The sequence below is a fragment of the Phocoena sinus genome, chromosome 2, assembly GCF_008692025.1.
Source record: "Phocoena sinus isolate mPhoSin1 chromosome 2, mPhoSin1.pri, whole genome shotgun sequence".
NCBI lineage: Eukaryota > Metazoa > Chordata > Mammalia > Artiodactyla > Phocoenidae > Phocoena > Phocoena sinus.
Genome location: NC_045764.1, coordinates 165876521 through 165898839, shown reverse-complemented (window position 1 = coordinate 165898839; position 22319 = coordinate 165876521). Strand labels below are relative to the sequence as shown.

Below are 22319 nucleotides of genomic sequence, written 5' to 3'. Positions count from 1 at the left end.
TTCTTCCATTCTAATATGATTCATTTTATTTATTTATATATGTATTTACTTACGTACTTACTTGTTTATCTTTGCCTTATTGTGCTGGTGGGATCTCCAGTACAATGTTGAATAGGAATGGTGAGAGAGGACATCTCTGCCTTGTTTCCAACTTTAGGGAGAGAATATTCAGCCTTTCCTCATTAAGTATGATGTTACCTGTAAGTATTTTGCAGATGCCTCTTATCAGGTTAAGGAAGTTCCCTTCTATTCCTAGTTTGCTGAGTTCAAGAATTGGTGTTGAATTCTGTTAAATGCTCTTTCTGCATCTATTGAGATGATTATGAGGATTTTCTTCTTTCATCCCATGATATGAAGAATTCCATTGATTCGTTTTTGAATTCTCAACCAGCCTTGCAATCCTAGGATAAACAGCTCTTAGTTATGATGCATTATCCTTTTTGTGTATTGCTGGACTCGTTTGGCTAGTGGGTTCTTGGGGTTATCAGTCTGGAGTTTTATTTTCTTGTAATACCTTTATCTCCTTTCGGTATCAGGTAATGCTGCCTTTATCAAATGAGTTGCTTAGCTGCTGCTGCTGATGAACGCTGGGGGCGGTGCTCAGCTTTAAGCTGAAAACCAAGGGCACACAGGGCTTTGGGCAGGAGTTGAGGAAGCCCAGCACAGGTGATACCAGACTTGAGTTCATACTGAGCTGAAGAAACTTTAGAATCTTCATTGCCCTGGGGAACCTTCCATGGGTCCCACAGGATCCTGCTGTTGACTCTTGAGCCCCAGATATGGAACCCGGAAGACACGCGCTTCAGACACCAAGTCTCCATTCCTCTGTTCCCTATGAGTTCAAGAATGTTTTTGACGGGAAAGCCAAGCCAGTGACCTTTTCAGAAAACCCAGGCTCGTGGTGGGTGGGAAAACGTTGATGCACATGGTTTTCCAGCCACATCACTGTTTTCATTTCAAAGGTATTTCCACTTTGATTTCTGAACTGAAATGCTGTCTACAAGGAGTATCAGGAGGGCTCGTGTAAGGGGCTGATAACACTGCATTCTCCATAGACAAAAGGACTTATCTAGATCGTTTTTATCGTATTGGAATCCGTCTTCCAACAAGCTTTTACTAGAAAGTTGTTTCTATTTCTTGATTTTCTTTTAAATAATCATCTTTTGGTCTGAATTACACAGATTTTTAAAAATCGTTTTTATCCAGGAATCTGAGCAGAAAATTTAGTTTCTGAGTTTCATGGTAGCCTCTTTATTGGACAGTGTTTATGAGTAAGGAACAAGTTCATTGTTTCTGGGTCTGACAGCAGTGCTGGGACCAGCAAGGATCCCTTTGTCTACATTCCTTCCTGGTGGGATCTGGCTCTGCTTGCCAGGTGGGGTCGTCTCCAGGACTTTAAGAGTGAAGTATTGCTGAGTCCCACGGAAAACAGTTGGCAGATGCAGACAGGGGTGTTTTGAGAAAGTTTGCCTTGCCTTGAAGCCCTCTGTTAAATAAAGGCAATTTGGGGGCTATTAGCTATACAATTGCTAGAATGAAAGTGACTTATGTGGTGATATTGGGACTGAGTTCTAAAAGCTTGGGTTTCTGGATCTGCTTTTTAAGTGGGTGAATTCAAGGTGGGAAAACAATGAGCCTCATTCTAGGAAATACGGTGTTTTGCACAGAAGCTTCTTTCAAAGGGAGTCCTGGTTTAATTGCCAAAATGAAATGAAGGTGGGCGCTGTCCATAATCTCACAGGTGTTTGATTTGCTTGTGGTTTTTGAAATCCTGACTGGTAGGTAAACCTGGTCAGAGGACAAAGTAAGTATGTAGGCTTTTAGATCTAAATTGCATTGAAATAAAGCTCATTTCTAAAAAGGGAAATATATAAATAAATATGAGTTGAGAAGAGTTCCCTCCTATATTATGGAAGAATTTTTGCAGAATTGGTATTTTTTTCACTAAATGTTTGGTGGTATTCACCAGTGGAGGTTTCTGGGCATGGAGTTTTCTCTGTGGGAAGGATTTTAACTACAAATTCAATTTCCTTAATAGATATGGGAACATTCAAGTTTTCTGTTTTTTCTGAAGTGATTTTCGGCAGTTTGTATCTTTCAAGGAACTTGTCCATTTCATCTAAATTGTTGAATTTGTAACTTAGGTGTTTTTGTGATATTCTTTTATTAACCTTAAAGGGTCTATAGTGATGTGCCCTATTTCATCTTATTGATATTTGCATCTTTATTTCCTTCTTGATTCGTCTGGCCTGGTGGAAACTCATCAACATTACTGACCCTTTCAAAGAAGCATCTTTAGATTTCATTGATTGTGATTATTGTTTTTCTGGTCTTCATTTTGTTGATTTCACTGTTTCATCCTTCTACTTCCTTTGGGATTCATTTGCTCCTTTTTTTCTAGTCTCTTAAGTTGGGGACCTTTAGATCAGCAGGTGGCAAACTACAGTTTGCAGACCAAATTTGGTCTGCTGCCTGTTTTTGTAAATAAGTTTTATTGGAACACAGCTGTGCTCATATATTTATGTTTTCTATAGCTGCTTGTTGGCTACCATGGCAGAGTTGAAGTGTTGAGACAGAGACCATATGGCCCACAAAACCCCAAATATTTACTATTTGACACTTTATAAGGCCAGTACTATCTTTTAATCCCTGCTTCAGATAATTGATTTGAGATCTTTCTTTTTTAATATATTTTACTACTATATATTTCTCTTTAGCACTGCTTTATCTGCATCTCATAAATTTTTATGTGTTTTCATTTTCTTTCAAAATATTTTCTAATTCCCCATGCCACTTTCTCTTTGACCTGTGGTTATTCAGAAATGTGTTGTAAAATGTCCATATATCTGGGGATTTTCCAGATATCTTTCTGTTACTGATTTTTCTAGATTAATTCTATTATGTTCTGAGAACATATTTTGTATGATCATTTGTTAAGATGGTGTTTATGGCCTATTTGGTGAATCTTCCCTGTGCACTTGAAAAAAATACTTACTTTGCTGTTTGTCACTGGAGTGCTCTATAAGTGTTTATTGGGTCGGTTGGTTGATAGTGTTATTCAGCTTTTCTATATCCTCACTCATTACTCAGTTACTTAGAGAGGAGTGTTGAAATATCCAACTATAATTGTTGATTTGTTTATTTCTCCTTTTAGTCTTATTATGTTTTTGTTTGTTTGTTTGTTTTGGCCATGCTACACGGCTTGTGGGATCTCATTTCCCCAACCAGGTATCGAACCCGGGCCACTTCAGTGAAAGCCCAGAATCCTAACCACTAGACTGCCAGGGAAATCCCCAGTTTTATCAGCTTTTGATTCATGTATTTGGAAGCTCTGTTAGGCATGTGCACATTTAGGGCTGTCATACCTTTTCAGTGAATTGATCCCTTTATCATATGTATTTTTCCTCTTTATTCTTGATATTACCTTGATCTGAAGTCTCCTTTGTCAGATACTGATATAGCCATTACACCTTTCTTTTGATTAGTATTTGCATAAGATATATTTTTCATTCTTTTACATTTTTTCCCCAAGACAACTTTTAGAACACATTAAGCAACAGAATAGAAGTACACAAGTGAATTTTAAAGTAAAATCAGTGCATCAATGAGTGTGATCTAACACAAAAGTACAGATGCCTCACAATGGTGGAGGAAGGCATAAATCTAAACCAGAGATTGGAGGAGAGATGCATATAAGGGAGGAAGGACCTTGGCATACTGACTTATCAAGGTAGATTCAACTGATGTCTTTAACTTCCAAATACCTTGGTCCCTAATTGGTAGTCTGAGATAAGCATGATACTTGGTCACAAAGAGCAACAGTAGGTATCAGCTGTGTCTGGAAAGGGGAAGAAGTTCAGAATCCTGAAGAGACTGTGGACACTCAACTCTATAATAATGAGGTAGAGGGTATGAGGCTACAAGAACCATAGGGAGACTGCGCTCTTCTATGTCAGGCACTAACCACACTGCAGCAAGGTACAATGAAAAATTACTCAAGTTACTAGTTTACTGGAAGAACAGGAGTAGCTGTAGGAAGGACTCTATGGAAAACGTCCAGCTGATATAGAGAAAATAAACATTCGATCAGTGAAATAACTATTGTGTTATTTTTCAGAATAGGTACCATCACCGTAGTCACTGATCTAATGGATGTGTCTTCTTAACCCAAAGTAACAAAGGTTTTAACAGCCAGATAGCCCTCTTTTCTGTAACTCTTGGTGCAGTTCTATTGTTGTTCTCACTGAGTTGTTAAATAGCATATGAAACAGATATGAGGTCACATAAACTACCTGAATAGGTTTGCCTAGAACTTTGGCATTGACCTCTTCAACTTCCAGCTCTGGGTCTACCAGTTGACACTGTTCACACAGTCTCTTGGCTGCTTCATATACATCTTTCACTGTATGAGCCACATTACAGGTGGGATTAATATTTCCTGTGTGTTTAGGATGAGCAGGGTTAGTATCACCACCAAACAGAAGTGTGTGCCGGTTAATATGCATGTGGAAAGAGATACAGTTGGTATAAAACCAATCCAGATAATATTGGCTGTTACTGCTGTTGAAACCCATACTTTCCCTTACATTTGATCACTCCATGTACCATTATAGGAACCACATTGTTGTTTCTATTTGTGATTTTTATCAAGACTTGTATAAAGTTATACAAGACCTGTGGATTCTCAGTGCTCTTATTTTCATATTTCAGAAGTTCAAGAAAGCTATGCCTATACCAACTTTGAACCAGGCACACCGAAGCCCAGTTGTTACCCATCAGAAGATTGACTTCTCTCATTGTGTTGGCCAGTTGTGCAGGAAGCTCCTTTTGTAGAAACATATAGGATATTTTCTCACACCATTATCTTTCCCCCAATCCAGGAATTGCTTGATAAAGAGCAGTGACAGCAAGAAGCATAAATAGCACTTGATCTACTTATTTAGCTGTTTAAGCAGTCACTAGAAGAGCCATATCCTCACCAGGGTGGTGCACAGATCCACCTAGAGGCCTGGATGGACATGAGGGCTTGTGTAGCTGAGCTGTTTGGATCAGGCATGTTCTTCGTGAGCATGCCCTGGTTTCAGCCTCGACTTATGGGTACAACTGCTGCAGCACCCAGGCTGAGTTCATCACCTTGGCTTCCCCAGGCCCACCCATTCTTTAACTTTTAACTCAGTTATACTTTTGTATTTAAAGTGGGTTTCTTAGAGTTAGCATATCTTTCAGTCTTGATTTTCACATCTAATCTGGAAATCTGTCTTTTAATTAGTATTTTTAGGCCATTTACATTTAATGCAATTTCTAGTATGGTTGTACTGAAATCTACCATTAGGGTTTTTTCTATTCTATCTCTTCTGTTTTACTTTTCTTTTTCTTTCTTCATCCATATTAATTATTTTTTATGACTCTGTTTTGTCTCAACTATTGGTTTATTATTCTTTAAAGAAATTTTTTGGTGTTTGCCCTAGGGTTTATACTATTTATTTTATTTTATTTATTTATTTTTGGCCATGCCACGCAGTTTGTGGGATCTTAGTTCCCTGACCAGGGATTGAACCTGTGCCCTGGGCAGTGAAAGCACACAGTCCTAACCACTGGACCACCAGGGAATTCCTGGTATACTAAATATTTTAATTAATCATGGTCTACTTTCAAAAAATATTATACCACTTCACCTGAAGTGGCACAATTTGCTTCTTACCAAGCTATAAGAGCTCTCAGAGAAAAATTATAATCTAAAATATTATTGTCTGGGTTGATTGCTGTATTGGTAAGATCACTTCATAATTCTTTTTTCCTTATTTTATCATCAAAATGTTTGATGGGAAAACATATATAAATGCAATCAAAATGATTGGGAAATAAAAGGTAATTGTGGTCGGTAATGTTCATATAGTGTTAAATTTCACCAACGTGACATACAAAAAAATAGCTGATTGTTTGCCTTTTGTTTTCAAACAGATATTGCAGCTGTAGAAGAATGGTTAGTAAGGATCACTTTGCAACATGGATTAAATATTTATACTACTGAAGGAACACTATTGGATAGTGTTCGAGGTAAATGCCAGTAGATAAAAGTGAAGTGAAAATTTGTAATATTCTTTCAACAAACCTTGTAAGCTATGACATGCCAGACTCTGTGCTAAGTGCTAGAGATAGATAAATAAGAGATGATCATGACTCTTGAAGGGCTTACAATCTGATGAGGCAAAGAATTAAATACACGTGGGTAATTGTTAATAGAGCTCAGTAAAGAGTGCTATAGAGGGCTTCCCTGGTGGCGCAGTGGTTGAGAGTCTGCCTGCCAATGCAGGGGACGCGGGTTTGTGCCCTGGTCTGGAAGGATCCGCGGAGCGGCTAGGCCCATGAGCCATGGCCGCTGAGCCTGTGCCTCCGGAGCCTGTGCTCCGCAATGGGAGAAGCCACAACAGTGAGAGGCCCGCATACCGCAAAAAAAAAAAAAAAAAGAGTGTTATAGAAATATGGAAATATATGTTTTCTATAGCCATATTGGGGGGTCATCATAAACAATGGCTTTATAGAGTTAGTTTTTGCATCTTCTATAAAGATGTTATAGAAGATATTGTTTATTGCATCACAGTCTACTTTATGAGGACCATCAAGCAAAAAGTTTTGCTCAGTCTTAGTAAGAACATTTGTATTTCTTCATAAAAAAATTGGTTGTTTTAAGGCTATGAGCACTGAGGCATATAACTGACTAGGCTTTTCTTTTTCAATTGTCTGATCTATAGCCCAATTTTTGGGTCAGCCATAGTATATAGAAAAAAACCTCCATCCTGGAGTTTGTATTTATTCTCATTTTCCTCACCTTCCCTTTTTACTTTTATTCTTTTGCACCCACTTTGACATGGTGCTATGTAGAAGCCAGAGTAAAAATAAATATTTCATCTTATGGAAAGAAACACCTGGGTAGCTTTAAGAAGATAATGATGATTCAGGGCCAAAATGGTGAAGTAGGAAGACCCTGAACTCACCTCCTTCCATAGGCACACCAAAATTACAACTATTTACAGAGCAACTATCTATGAGAATGACCAGAAGACTAGCAAAAAAGATTTCCCACAGCTAAGCAAATAAAGAAGGAAACAAAATATAATGAGTGGGAGGGGTAGAGACACTGTATAGTCAAGACCAACATCCCCAAGTAGGCAACCCACAAATGAGTGGATAATCACACTTTCAGAGGTCCTCCCTAAGGAGCAGGGGGTCCAAACCTCACATTAGGCTCACTAGACCAGGGGTCCTGCACTGGGAAGACAAGCCCCCAGAACATCTGGCTTTGATAGCTAGTGGGGCTTGTGTGTGGGAGAGCCAGAGAGCTGTGAGAAACAGAGACTCTGCTCTGAAAGGGCACACACGAAATCTAACATGTTCTGAGTCTCAGTGCAGAGGCAGTAACTTGAAGAGTCTGGGTCAGACTCACTTAAGAGATCATCAACTTAAAATAATCATGTATATTATCATGTAAATAATAATGTACGTAGGTTGTTATATATGAACCTCATGGTACCCACAAACCAAAAACCTATGATGGATAAACAAAAAAGAGAAATGAATCCAAACACAATACTAAAGATAGTCATCAGGCACAAATGAAGAGAGCAAAAGAAGAAGAGAGGAACAGAAAAGAGAAAAAACCCCACAAAACCAGAAAACAATGAACAAAATGGTAATAAGTATATACGTTTCAATAATTTTGCTTTAAATGCAAATGGACTAAATGCTCCAATAAAAACATAGTGGCTGAATGGATTAAAAAACAAAAACACGAGAATTCACATTGTTAAAATGACCATACTGACCAAAGCAATCTACAGATTCAATGCAATCGCTGTCAAAATACTAATGGTGTGGGGGAACTTCAAGACAGAGGAGGAGTAAGATATGGAGATCACCTTCCTCCCCACAAATACATCAAAAATACATCTACATGTGGAACAACTCCTACAGAACACCTACCGAACAATGGCAGAAGACCTCAGACTTCCCGAAAGGCAATAAACTGCCCACGTACCTGAGTAGGGCAGAAGAAAAATGGAAAAACAGAGACAAAAGAGTAAGAATGAGACTTGCACCTCTGGGAGGGAGCTGTGAAGGAGGAAAATTTTCCACACACTAGGAAGCCCCTTCACTGGTGGAGATGGGGGATGGGCGGTGGGGAAGCTTCGGAGCCACAGAGGAGAGCACAGCAACAGGGGTGCAGAGGGCAAAGCAGAGAGATTCCCACACAGAGGATCAGTACCGACCAGCACTCACCAGCCCGCGAGGCTTGTCTGCTCACCCGCTGGGGCAGGTGGGGGCTGAGAGCTGAGGCTCGGGCTTCGGAGGTCAGATCCCAGGAATAGGGCTGGGGTTGGCTGACTGAACACAGCCTGAAGGGGGCTAGTGTGACACAGCTAGCCAGGAGGGAGTCTGGGAAAAACTCTGGACCTGCCCAAGAGGCGAGAGACCATTGTTTCAGGGTGCATGAGGAGAGGGGATTCAGAGCACCACCTAAACGAGCTCCAGAGATGGCACGAGCTGTGGCTATCAGTGCAGACACCAGAGATGGGCATGAGACGCTAGGGCTGCTGCTGCAGCCACCAAGAAGCCTGTGTACAAGCACAGGTCACTCTCCACACCTCCCCTCCCAGGAGCCTGTGCAGCCTGCCACTGCCAGGGTCCCGTGATCCAGGGACAACTTCCCTGGGAGAACGCACGGCATGCCTCAGGTTGTTACAATGTCATGCCAGCCTCTCCTGCCACAGGCTCGCCCCACATTCCATACCTCTCCCTCCCCCAAGCCTGAGTGAGCCAAGCCCCCTAATCAGCTGCTATTTTAACCCTGTCCTGTCTGGGTGGGGAACAGATGCCCTCAGACAACCTACACGCAGAGGCGGGGCCAAATCCAAAGCTGAACCCCGGGAGCTGTGCGAACAAAGAAGACAAAGGGAAATTACTCCCAGCAGCCACAGGAGCAGCAGATTAAATCTCCACAACTTCATATACCCTGCATCTGTGGAATACCTGAATAGACAACGAATCATCCCAAAATTGAGGCAGTGGGCTTTGGCAGAAACTGTACACTGGGGGTTTGCTTTCTTCATCTAATTTGTTTCTGGCTTTATGTTTATCTTAGTTTAGTATTTAGAGCTTATTATCATTGGTAGATTTGTGCATTTATTTGGCTGCTCACTTCCTTTTATATATATATATTTTTTTCCTTTTTCTCTTTTCCTGAGTGTGTATGTGTATGTTTCTTTGTGTGACTTTTGTCTGTATAGCTTTGCTTTTACCATTTGTACGAGGGTTCACTCTGTATTTTTTTTGTTTGTTTGTTTTTGTATAGTTTTTAGCACTTGTTATCACTGATGGATTAGTTTTTTGGTTTGGTTGCTCTCTCTTTTTGTTTTATTACTTTTTAATTTTTTTATTTTTAACAATATTTTTTATCTTAATAACTTCATTTTATTTTTCTTTCTTTCTTTCTGTCTCTTTTTTTTTCTCCCTTTTCTTCTGAGCCATGTGTCTGACAGGGTCTTGGTCCTCCGGCTGGGTGTCAGGCCTGAGCCTCTGAGGTGGGAGAGCCGAGTTCAGGACATTGGTCCACCAGAGACCTCACAGCCCCACGTAACATCAAACAGTGAAAGCTCTCCCAGAGATTTCCATCTCAACACTAAGACCCAGCTCTATTCAATAACCATCCAGCTACAGTGCTGGACACCCTATGCCAAACAACTAGCAACACAGGAACACAACCTCACCTATTAGCATAGAGGCTGCCTAAAATCATAATAAGTTCACAGGCACCCCAAAACACATCACTGGACTTGGTCCTGGCCAACAGAAAGAAAAGATCCAACCTCATCCACCAGAACACAGGCACCAGTCCCCTCCACAAGAAAACCTACACAACCCACTGAACCAACCTTACCCACTGGGGGCAGACACCAAACACAACAGGAACTACAAACCTGCAGCCTGTGAAAAGGAGACCCCAAACACAGTAAGTTAAGCAAAATGAGAAGACAGAAAGACACAGCAGATGAAGGAGCAAGGTAAAAACCCACCAGACCAAACAAATGAAGAGGAGATAGGCAGTCTACCTGAAAAAGAATTCAGAGTAATGATAGTAAAGATGATCCAAAATGCTAGAAATAGAATGGAGAAAATACAAGAAATATTTAAGAAGGACCTAGAAGAACTAAAGAGCAAACAAACAATGATGAACAACAGAATAAATGAAATTTAAAATTCTCTAGAAGGAATCAATAGCAGAATAACTGAGAAAGAAGAGTGGATAAGTGACCTGGAAGAGAAAATAGTGGAAATAACTACCACAGAGCAGTATAAAGAAAAAAGAATGAAACGAATTGAGGACAGTCTCAGAGACCTCTAGGACAACATTAAACACACCAACATTTGAATTATAAGGGTCCCAGAAGAAGAGAAAAAAAAAGGGACTGATAAAATATTTGAAGAGATTATAGTTGAAAACTTCCCTAATACGGGAAAGGAAATACTGAATCAAGTCCAGGAAGCACAGAGAGTCCCATACAGGATAAATCCAAGGAGAAACACTCCAAGACACATATTAATAAAACTATCGAAAATTAAATACAAAGAAAAAATATTAAAAGCAGCAAGGGACAACCAACAAATAATATACAAGGGAATCCCCATAATGTTAACAGCTAATCTTTCAGCAATGCTGCAAGCCAAAAGGGAGTGGCAGGGCATATTTAAAGTGATGACAGGGGAAAACCTACAACCAAGATTACCCAGCAAGGTACTCATTCAGATTAGACTGAGAAATTAAAACCTTTACAGACAAGCAAAAGCTAAGAATTCAGCATCACCAAACCAGCTTTACAACACATGCTAAAGGAACTTCTCTAGGCAGGAAACACAACAGAAGGAAAAGACCTACAATAACAAACCCAAAACGATTAAGAAAATGGTAATAAGAACATACATATTGATAACTACCTTAAATGTAAATGGATTAAATGCTCCAACCAAAAGGTATAGACTGGCTGAATGCATACAAAAACAAGACCCATATATATGCTGTCTACAAGAGACCCACTTCAGACCTAGGGACACATACAGACTGAAAGTGAGGGGATGGAAAAAGATATTCCATGCAAATGGAAATCAAAAGAAAACTGGAGTAGCAATTCTCATATCAGACAAAATAGACTTTAAAATAAAGACTATTACAAGAGACAAAGAAGGACACTAAATAATGATCAAGAGATCAATCCAAGAAGAAGATATAACAATTGTAAATATTTATGCACCTGACATAGGAGCACCTCAAGAAATAAGGCAAATGCTAACAGCTGTAAAAGGGAAAATTGACAGGAACACAATCATAGTAGGGGACTTTTAACATCCCACTTTCACCAATGGACAGATCATCCAAAATGAAAATAAATAAGGAAACACAAGATTTAAATGATACATTAAACAAGGTGGACTTAACTGATATTTGTAGGACATTCTATCCAAAAACAATAGAATTCACTTTCTTCTCAAGTACTCATGGAACATTCTCCAGGATCGATCATATCTTGGGTCAAAAATCAAGCCTTGGTAAATTTAAGAAAATTGAAATCATATCAAGTATCTTTTCTGACCACAACACTATGAGAATAGATATCAATTACAGGAAAAAATCTGTAAAAGATACAAACACGTGTAGGCTAAACAGTACACTACTAAATAACCATGAGATCACTGAAGAAATCAAAGAGGAAATAAAAAAATACCTAGAAACAAATGACAATGAAAACATGCCAACCGAAAACCTATGGGAGGCAGCAAAAGCAGTTCTAAGAGGGAAGTTTATAGCAATACAATTCTACCTCAAGAAACAGGGAAAATCTTAAATAAGCAACCTAACCTTACATATAAAGCAATTAGAGAGAGAATAATAATAAAAAAAAAAAGTTAGCACAAGGAAAGAAATCATAAAGATCAGATCAGAAATAAATGAAAAAGAAATGAAGGAAATGATAGCAAAGATCAATAAAACTGAAATCAGGTTCTTTGAGAAGTTAAACAAAATTCGTAAACCATTAGCCAGACTCATCAAGAAAAAATGAAAGACTGAAATCAACAGAATTAGAAATGAAAAAGGAAAAGTAACAACTGACACTGCAGAAATACAAAGGATCATGAGAGATTACTACAAGCAACTAATTGCTAATAAAATGGACAACCTGGAAGAAATGGACAAATTCTCAGAAAAGCACAACCTTCTGAGACTGAACCAGGAAGAAATAGAAAATATGAACAGACCAGTCACAAGCACTGAAATTGAAACTGTGACTAAAAATCTTCCAACAAACAAAAACCCAGGACCAGATGGATTCACAGGTGAATTCTATCAAACATTTACAGAAGAGTTAACACCTATCCTTCTCAAACTCTTCAAAAATATAGCAGAGGAAGGAACACTCCCAAACTCATTCTACGAGGCCACCATCACCCTGATACCCAAACCAGACAAAGATATCACAAAAAAAGAAAACTACAGGGCTTCCCTGGTGGTGCAGTTGTTGAGAGTCCGCCTGCCAAAGCAGGGGACACGGGTTCGTGCCCCAGTCTGGGAAGATCCCACATGCCGCAGAGCAGCTGGGCCTGTGAGCCATGGCCGCTGAGCCTGTGCGTCCACAGCCTGTGCTCTGCAACGGGAGAGGCCGTAACAGTGAGAGGCCCGCGTACTGCAAAAAAAAAAAAAGAAAACTACAGGCCAGTATCACTGATGAACATAAATGCAAAAATCCTCAACAAAATGCTAGCAAACAGAATCCAACAACACAGTAAAAGGATCATACACCATGGTCAAGTGGGGTTTATCCCAGGAATGCAAGGATTCTTCAGTATATGGAAATCAATCAATGTGATAAACCTTATTAACAAATTGAAGGATAAAAACCATATGACCATCTCAATAGGTGCAGAAAAAGCTTTTGACAAAATTCAACACCCATTTATGATAAAAGCCCTCCAGAAAGTAAGCATAGAACGAACTTATCTCAACATAATAAAGGCCATATATGACAAACCCACAGCCAACATTGTTCTCAATGGTGAACAACTGAAACCATTTCCACTAAGATCAGGAACAAGACAAGGTTGCCTACTCTCACCACTATTATTCAACATAGCTTTGGAAGTTTTAGCCACAGCAATCAGAGAAGAAAAAGAAATAAAAGGCATCCAGATCAGAAAAGAAGAAGGAAAACAGTCACTGTTTGCAGATGACATGATACTATACATAGAGAATCCTAAAGATGCTACCAGAAAACTACTAGAGCTAATCAGTGATTTTCATAGAGTTGCAGCATACAAAATTAAGCACAGAAATCTCCTGCATTCCTATACACTAATGATGAAAAATCTGTAAGAGAAATTAAGGAAACACTTGCATTTATCACTGCAACAAAAAGAATAAAATATCTAGGAATAAACCTACCTAAGGAGACAAAAGGCCTGTATGCAGAAAACTATAAGACACTGACGAAAGAAATTAAAGATGATACAAACACATGGAGAGATATACCATTTTCTTGGATTGGAAGAATCAACATTGTGACATTGTGAAAATGACTATACCCAAAGTAATCTACAGATTCAATGCAATCCCTATCAAACTACCGATGGCATTTTTCACAGAACTAGAACAAAAAATTGCACAATTTGTATGGAAACATGAAAGACCCTGAATAGCCAAAGCAATCTTGAGAAAGAAAGACGGAGCTGGAGGATTGTGGCTCCCTGACTTCAGACTATACTACAAAGCTACAGTAATCAAGACAGTATGGTACTGGCACGAAACAGAAATATAGATCAATGGAACAGGATAGAAAGCCCAGAGATAAACCCATGCACCTAAAGTCACCTTATTTTTGATAAAGGAGGCAAGAATATACAATGGAGAAAAGACAGTCTCTTCAATAAGTGGTGCTGGGAAAATTGTACAGCTACATGTAAAAGAATGAAATTAGAACACTCCCTAACACCATGCACAAAAAATAAACTCAAAATGGATTAAAGACCTAAAGGTAAGGCCAGACAGTATAAAACCCTTCAAGGAAAACATAGGCGAAACACTCTATGACATAAATCACAGCAAGATCCTTTTTGACCCACCTCCTAGAGAAATGGAAATAAAAATAAACAAATGGACCTAATGAAACTTAAAATCTTTTGCACAGCAAAGGAAACTGTAAACAAGATGAAAAGACAACCCTCAGAATGGGGGGAAATATTTGCAAACGAAGCAACGACCAAAGGATTAAACTCCAAAATATACAAGCAGCTCATAGAGCTCAATATCAAAAAAAAAAAAAAAAAAAAACACAACCCAATCCAAAAATGGGCAGAAGACCTAAATCGACATTTCTCCAACGAAGATATACAGATTGCCAACAAACACATGAAAGGATGCTCAATATCACTAATCATTAGAGAAATGCAAATGAAAACTACAGTAAGGTATCACCTCACACTGGTCAAAATGGCCATCATCAAAAACTCTACAAACAATAAATGCTGGAGAGGGTGTGGAGAAAAGGGGACCCTCTTGCACTGTTGGTAGGAATGTAAATTGATACAGCCACTATGGAGAAAAGTATGGAGGTTCCTTAAAAAACTAAAAATAGAACTACCATATGACCCAGCAATCCCACTACTGGGTATATACCCTGAGAGAACCATAATTCAACAAGAGTCATGTCCCAAAGTGTTCATTGCAGCTCTATTTACAATAGCCAGGACATGGAAGCAGCCTAAGTGTCCATTGACAGCTGAATGGATAAAGAAGATGTGGCACATATATACAATGGAATATTACTCAGACATAAAAAGAAATGAAATTGAGTTATTTATAGTTAGGTGGTGGACCTAGAGTCTGTCATACAGAGTTAAGTAAGTCAGAAAGAGAAAATCAAATACCGTATGCTGACACACATATATAGAATCTAAAAAAAAAAAAAAATGTTTCTGAAGAACCTAGGGGCAAGACAAGATAAAGACACCAATGTAGAGAATGGATTTGAGGACACGGGGAGGGGGAAGGGTAACCTGGGATAAAGTGAGAAGAGTGGCATGGACATATATACACTACCAAATGTAAAATAGATAGCTAGTGGGAAGCAGCTGCATTCACAGGGAGAACAGCTTGGTGTTTTGTGACCACCTAGCGGGGTGGGATAGGGAGTGTGGGAGGGAGATGCAAGGGGGAGGAGATATGGGGATATATGTATATGTATAGCTGATTCACTTTGTTATACAGCAGAAACTAACACACCATTGTAAAGCAATTATACTCCAATAAAGATGTTTTAAAAAAAATACTGATGGCATTTTTCACAGAAGTAGAACAAGTAATTTTAAAATATATATGGAAACACAAAGGACCCTGGATAGCCCAAACAATCTTTTTTTTTAACATCTTTATTGGAGTATAATTGCTTTACAATGTTGTGTTAGTTTCTGCTTTATCACAAAGTGAATCAGCTATATGTATACATATTTCCCCATTAAAACAATCTTGAGAAGAACAATGCTAGAGGTATCATGCTCCTTGATTTTAAATTGTTGTACTCTAAAGTTATAGTAACTAAAACTGTGGTACTGGCTCAAAAATCAGACACATAGATCAATGGAACAGAATCAAGAGTCCAGAAATGAATCTACACTTATGCATTCAGTACATCTACCGAACAAAAAAGGAGGCAAGAATGTACAGTGGGGGAGAAGACAGCTTCTTCAATAATTAGTTTTGGGAAAATTGGAAAGCTACAGGCAAAAGAATCAAACTGGACTAATTTCTCACACCTTATACAAAAATAACTGAAAATGGATTAAAGACTTAAATGTAAGACCTGAAACCATAAAACTCCTAGAGGAAAACGTAGGCAGTACAGACTTTGACATGAGTTGTAGCAGTATTTTTTTGGATCTTTCTCCTCACACAAGGGAAACCGAAGCCAAAAACAAAAGGAACCACATCAGCTATTCTAAAAGGCTTTTGCACCGTGAAGGAAATTATCAACAAAACCAAAAGCCTACTGAATGGGAGAAGATATTTGCAAATGATATATCTGATAAGGTGTTAACATCCAAAATGTACAAAGAACTCATACAGCTCAACATAAAAAAAAGTGAAAAACCTGATTTTAAAAATGGGCAGAAGAACTGAACATTTTTCCAAAGAAGACATGCAGATGGCCAACAGGCACATGAAAAGATGCTCAACCTCATTGATCATCAGGGAAGTGCAACTCGGAACTACAGTGAGCTATCACCTCACACCTGTCTGAATGACTATTATTGTAGAGTCAAGACGTAACAAGTGTTGGCAAGGCTGTGGAAAAAAGGGACCCTTGTGCACTGTTGATGGGAATGTAAATCGGTCCGGCCACCGTGGAGAATGAATAATTCTTAAAGGTTGCAGCTGCAGAGAGGAGGCCAGTGTCGTCGGGGCACAGTAGATTACAGAGTGGTGTGGGGTGAGTGTAGAGAGACTGGCAGAGACCTCGGTAAAGTGTGGATTTTATTCTAATAATAATGAAAAGCCACTGGAGTGTTTTAAGCAAGACAGTGATAAATTCCGACTTCTGCTCTATGAAAAAGATCACTTTGGCTGCTGTGTAGAGAACTGACTGTCGAGGAAGGAGGACAAGAATGGAATAAAGGAAATTGGTTGGCAGCTGTCACGCAGGAGATGGTCTGGGGTACTTGGGCTGTGGGACGAGCAGTGGAGATGGTGAGAAGTTAGAGTCTTCAGGATACAGTTTAGAAGTAGAGCTGATATGACCTCTGGGTGGACTGGGGATGAAGGACACAGATATTAAGGATGAATCCTAGATTTCTTACTTGAGCAATGAAGTGGATGGTGGTATCATTTTCTGAGATGCTGAAGACATGAGGAGAAAACACTGGGAACTGGCAATCAAGCATTAAGGTTAGAGTTACAGCTGGGAACCTTTCTTCATTACCTATTTCAAATGAGATGTTGAAAAATATTGTCCCTACTTCCTCATCTCTGATCCGGAGTCCAGACTACTCCACTAAAATTGCTCTTAATACAATCACCAGTCACTTTCACATTGGTCACTTTTCCATCTCCTTTGTAGCTTCTCAGCAGTCAAGACTTTTGATCACTCCCTCATTCTTAAAACGTTTAAAATAGACCACATGGGTAAAGAGGCATTTTCGATTCAGTGCAATCATGTCCCAGATACAAGCTCAAATCTCCCTGTCCTTTAAGATCTGGTCATTAATTGTACACGTATGCTATACCCTGGAAAGTCAACTGCCTTACCCCAGATTTCTTTGAATTTCAGAGTGAATTAGTTTGGTTATAAATTGTTTCTCTTCTTCTTCTTGGCTGTTGCTGTGCTACACTATGTCAACCCAGATGGAAACTTAGCTCCTTTTCTTGCTTTGCACGAAGTGAAGCATATATCGCCTGAAGTCTTTGGCTTTGTAGCAGATTTTATTGAGAGTTTGATGAGGAGATGGAGGAGATTCACGATGCAGAAATGTAAATAGCTACAGAGTGATTGTGTCTCTATCCTTAAAAGTCCTTTGACTATTTTTGAAATTCAGACAACAGTACTCTGTCAAACTGTCCTTGCTTACTTTTTGTATTCTCTTTTCTCATTTTTTCAGAAAAAAAAATCATCCCACTTCTCATGCTTTAAAATTTGACTTTATCCAGCTCCAACCCTTTGTATATCTAAGAGTAGATTGCTGCATTGAAGGGTTGGAGATGTCCTACCTCTGATTGGTTTTTCCTGTTTGTCCCTCCCTAACTCCCTTGTATCTTCCAGAAATCCTTCTAAGTGTCTTGGCCACTGATGACAACTTTCCCTGTTCCCTATTGCTTTTCTAGATTTATTCTTATTTATATATATATATATATCCTGCTCTCTATGGGATTGGGAAAGTGAACAGAAAGTAAATGTGTGGCCTCTCAAAGCAGAAGTTATTCTCTATGCTATAAATGTGCAAACCCTGTGATCCAGCAACTCCATTTCTAGAGATAGATCCTGTGGCCAATTGTATTTTCCAAAGATGTTCAAAGCAGTATCTCCCACCTCACCTGCTCTTCTGCAGTATGACCTGGCCAGGCCCCCTTCAAGGAAATTAGACTTCATTCCTCCTACTCTGGAAAATAAGAATCAACAACCTATTTTTAACTGATGAAAAGTGAGGTAATACACCCATTTTTTAAAACAATGGAACAGTTCCTTTACATAGTACCTTTAAAACCCATAAAAGAAAGCAGTTATGAATTATCAGAGAAATGCAAATCAAAACTACAATGAGGTACCACCTCATGTGGGTCAGAATGGCCATCATTAAAAAGTCTATGACTAACAAATGCTGGTGAGGGTGTGGAGAAAAGGGAACCCTCCTACACTGTTGGTGGGAATGTAAGTTGGTGCAGCCACTGTGGAAAACAGTATGGGAGTTCCTCAGAAAACTAAAAACAGAACTACCATATGATTCAGCAGTCCCACTCCTGGGCATATATCCAGACAAAACCATAATTCAAAAAGGTACACACACCCCTGTGTTCATAGCAGCACTATTCACAGTAGCCAAGACATGGAAACAACCTAAATGTCTGTTGACAGATGTACAGATAAAGAAGATGTGGTACATATATACAATGGAATATCACTCAGCCATAAAAAAATAACGAAATAATGCCATTAACAGCAACATGGATGCAACTAGAGATTATTGTACTAAGTGAAGTAAGTCCAACAGAGAAAGACAAATATCATATGATATCACTTATATGTGGAACCTAAAGTATGACACAAATGAACCTATCTAAGAAACGGGTCATGGACATAGAGAATAGACTGCTGGTTGCCAAGGGGGAGGGGGGTGGGAGAGGGACGGCTTGGGAGTTTGGGATTAGCAGATGCAAACTGATATATCTAGAATGAATAAACAACAAGGTCCTACTGTATAGCACAGAGAACTATATTCAATAGCCTGTGACAAACCATAATGGAAAAGAATATGAAAAAGGATGTATATATATGTATAACTTAGTCACTTTGCTGTACAGCAGTAATTAAGACAGCATTGTAAATCAACTATATTTCAATTTATAAAAATTAAAAAAACCTTTTTAAAGATAAAAGCAAAAAAGAAAACCGTAGTGTTCTATTTTCAAGAGTGCCGCCACAACTTAAACACCAAAACTTGATTTCCGCAGAACCCATTCTTCAGTGGAAACTTGGGACTATAATGACAAAGAACGACATCAGTAAATTATATCCACATGTGGTAGATCTCAAAACGGCAAAGTGCCCATGTGCCAATGACGTAGTGTTACTTGGCTTCATTATGAACACAACACTTGATGGTAAGTTTGCAGCTTTATTCAAATTTGGAGGTGGTGTTTTGTATTTTATTACAGTGACGTTTAACTGGCAGTACAAGTTAAACACATAGGCGTAATGGAGTGAAAATATCTCCAAAAAACACCTAAGAACTTACTCTTCATCACTTTCCCTTGTCTACTTGCTAGTGTGATAAACTTTTTTCTCTGTGACTTTTGCCATGTTACTAGTGACTTCAGTGTCTCTCCAAATTTCCTTGATACTCTGCCCTCTGTTAATATGTTCCTCCCTCCCAGAGATTATTCATTGCATTTCTAATCCATCTTCTATGCCTGCCATATGTGAATAGGTAAAGTTGTTCTAAGGTATCACATTATTTTATTTGTTACATATGTGTTTTTCAGTTACTGTTGTAATATTTAATAGCATCCTTACACATTTCAATTACTAATCATCTTGTTCTAGTTTGTTTTTCTTAGGTGATTGATGAACTCCTAGTCCCCAGATCTAATAAATATGAGGGAAAAAAAGAATTAAAAGATAAGAAACAAAATTTTATTACTCATAGATTATTTGTGTATCTATATAAATATCCAAAAGAATCAACAGACAGACTATCAGAACAAATATGGGAGTGCTATGGAATTGAGGAACATATTAACAATATACAAAAACCACTCCACCAAAGAGTAATTAAAGATTATAATTTTAAAAATCCTATTCAGAAAGTAATAAACCCCAATAGGGACCTAGAAATAAACAAAAAATGACTTGCAAGGCCTGTTGTATAGAAATTATAAAACTTTAATGAAGGCTATAAAAAAAAGACTAAAAAAGATATTTTATGTTCATGAACAGGAATTTCTGGTATTGTAAAGATGTTAATTCTCTCCAAGTTTATCAATCAGTTTGATACAAGTCCAAGAAAAATTACAGCAGTATTTTGTGTGTGTGGAAATTGATAAGCCAATCCCAAAATTCAGGTGGGAGAATAAAGCAACATGAATAACAAACATAATTTTAAAGAAGAATAAAAAGCACAATAGGTTGCCTACCATGACTTATTATAAAGTAATAGATTCAAGCAGTATGCACTGGTATAGGAATAGACAGATAGCCTTGCCCCAGATTTCTTTGAATTCCTAATGTCTTGCAGTCTTTTAGATACCTCTAGCTTGGAGTGCCTGCTTGTGCTGAATTAGTTTAGAGAGCCTGTGTCTCTTTTTCCTCTCTCTAAACCAGATGGAAACTCCTTTTCTACCTTTGTTCCACGGATGCCAGGCTAGGGCCCCCTCCTCCTCTCTGTCCAAACCTGCCTTACTTTTGTGAGTCACAGGAAAAGAGCCAGTCTCTGCATCCTGCCACACCCCTGAGAGTCATAGGAGAGAAGGGGCAGTCTCAACCCCTTGGGGTCTCACTCACCCGATCGCTTCAACGTCTCAAGAAAAGAAACAGTTTGGAAACCTGTTTTTAGATGAAACCACCTTTTCCCCCAGCTGGCCCCCACTGCGCTGAAGCAGAAAGTAAGTTCCCACAGTATCCAGCTTAACTAGCAGTTTCTTTGTGAGGCCCTGGTTTGTCCACACACCGGGTTTCATCCCACAGGGAGTTAATGGTGGGAACAGGTATCCAGGAGCCCCATGTGTTCCAGTTTCGACTTATTGCCCACCTTTCTCCTCTATGGCACTCCTAATGCCATCATGCCTCTCACCCCAGTTCTATGTCACCACCAGAAACCTAAGTCTCCGGGTCACTTATGGTTACTCGATCCCACGTACTGTTCTGGACTTCCTTTAAATTCACGCAAACTTCTGTCCCTCTCCATCTATCCAAATCCATTCATTGGAATTTGTGGTCTGTCATCAGCAGATTCCCCTGTACTACTAATCTTTTCTCAGAATGGTCCCTTAACTTTCTTGCCATAAAGAATAATCTGGCCACTCCCAGCTAACATTCTTTCCCCTGCGGCCCTGTCACATGTCACATGCCTGAGTCTCAAGGGGCATTGTCCTTCTTCCTTAAGGGCTACTTATTGATAATTACTCCTGTCTTCTCATTCAGAATGCCCAGCTCCTTTGAACTCAGACTTTACTCCCTCTAACTCTTCTTGGTTGGCAGCCTGTGATGACCTTCCCATCACTCACTCTCACGGATGAGTTTAGCGTCTGGACCCCTGCCTTCCTCTACACCTTATTTTTGTCACTATGTTTGGTGACTTCACCACCCATATGGACCGATGCTTTCAAGGCCTCCTCTCCTCCAATGATCTTTCCCCCATCTTACTTCTGTGGTCATTTTCTTGACCTTGTTGTCTCTGATGTTGTTACTGTCTCCAAAATCTTCACTACAACCATCTCACGCTCTGCCCACTACCTTCTACTCTTTCAGTCTACCCTAGTACTCACACTCTGACATTTCTTTGATTTCATGGAGACTTCAATATGTTGTTTCTACCACTTTTTTCACTCCTCAACATCCTTAACTTTTTCACCATAATTTTCATAGTCTCTCCTTGTAAATACTTCTGCAACTTCTTTGCCTGCACAATCCCACTCTCCTTAAAACCACCTCTATGCCACTGCAATAGCAGAATATTACTAGAAAAAAGTTGCACACCAGTCTCACTTTAAAATTCCACGAAGTGGTCTCACTATAAATTCATGATCACAAGTCTCAAGTGGGTACTCAGCACTGCCCGGAAATCTTCTCTCTCTTCCCTGGTATGTTTATTTTCCCACTCTGCAAAATGACCTTGTCACACCTCTTCCCACTCCTCAAACACTCTACCTCACCTCCTTTCCTCCTCTGGTCTCAACTGTGCCTTTAATACTTGATGTAGAAGAGAAAGACTGATCGCAAGGCACTCCATCATTGCTCCTGTGCGCGTCTGCCACCCTGCTTGCCTTTGTACTTGCGTGCTTTGCCTTCTTGCCT

The 22319-nt window shown here is 39.2% G+C and overlaps 1 protein-coding gene and 1 pseudogene across 1 annotated transcript in view; one reads left to right on the top strand and one right to left on the bottom strand.

Moving 5' to 3' along the window:
* Positions 1-22319, top strand: part of CATSPERB (cation channel sperm associated auxiliary subunit beta) — a 128694-nt gene that overhangs the window by 21091 nt on the left and 85284 nt on the right. The window contains exons 5-6 of the mRNA XM_032621755.1: positions 5962-6057; positions 19259-19408. Coding sequence (XP_032477646.1) covers positions 5962-6057; positions 19259-19408 — 246 coding nt within the window. The remainder of the gene's footprint in view (positions 1-5961; positions 6058-19258; positions 19409-22319) is intronic.
* On the bottom strand, positions 4004-5157 carry LOC116749878 (annotated as a pseudogene).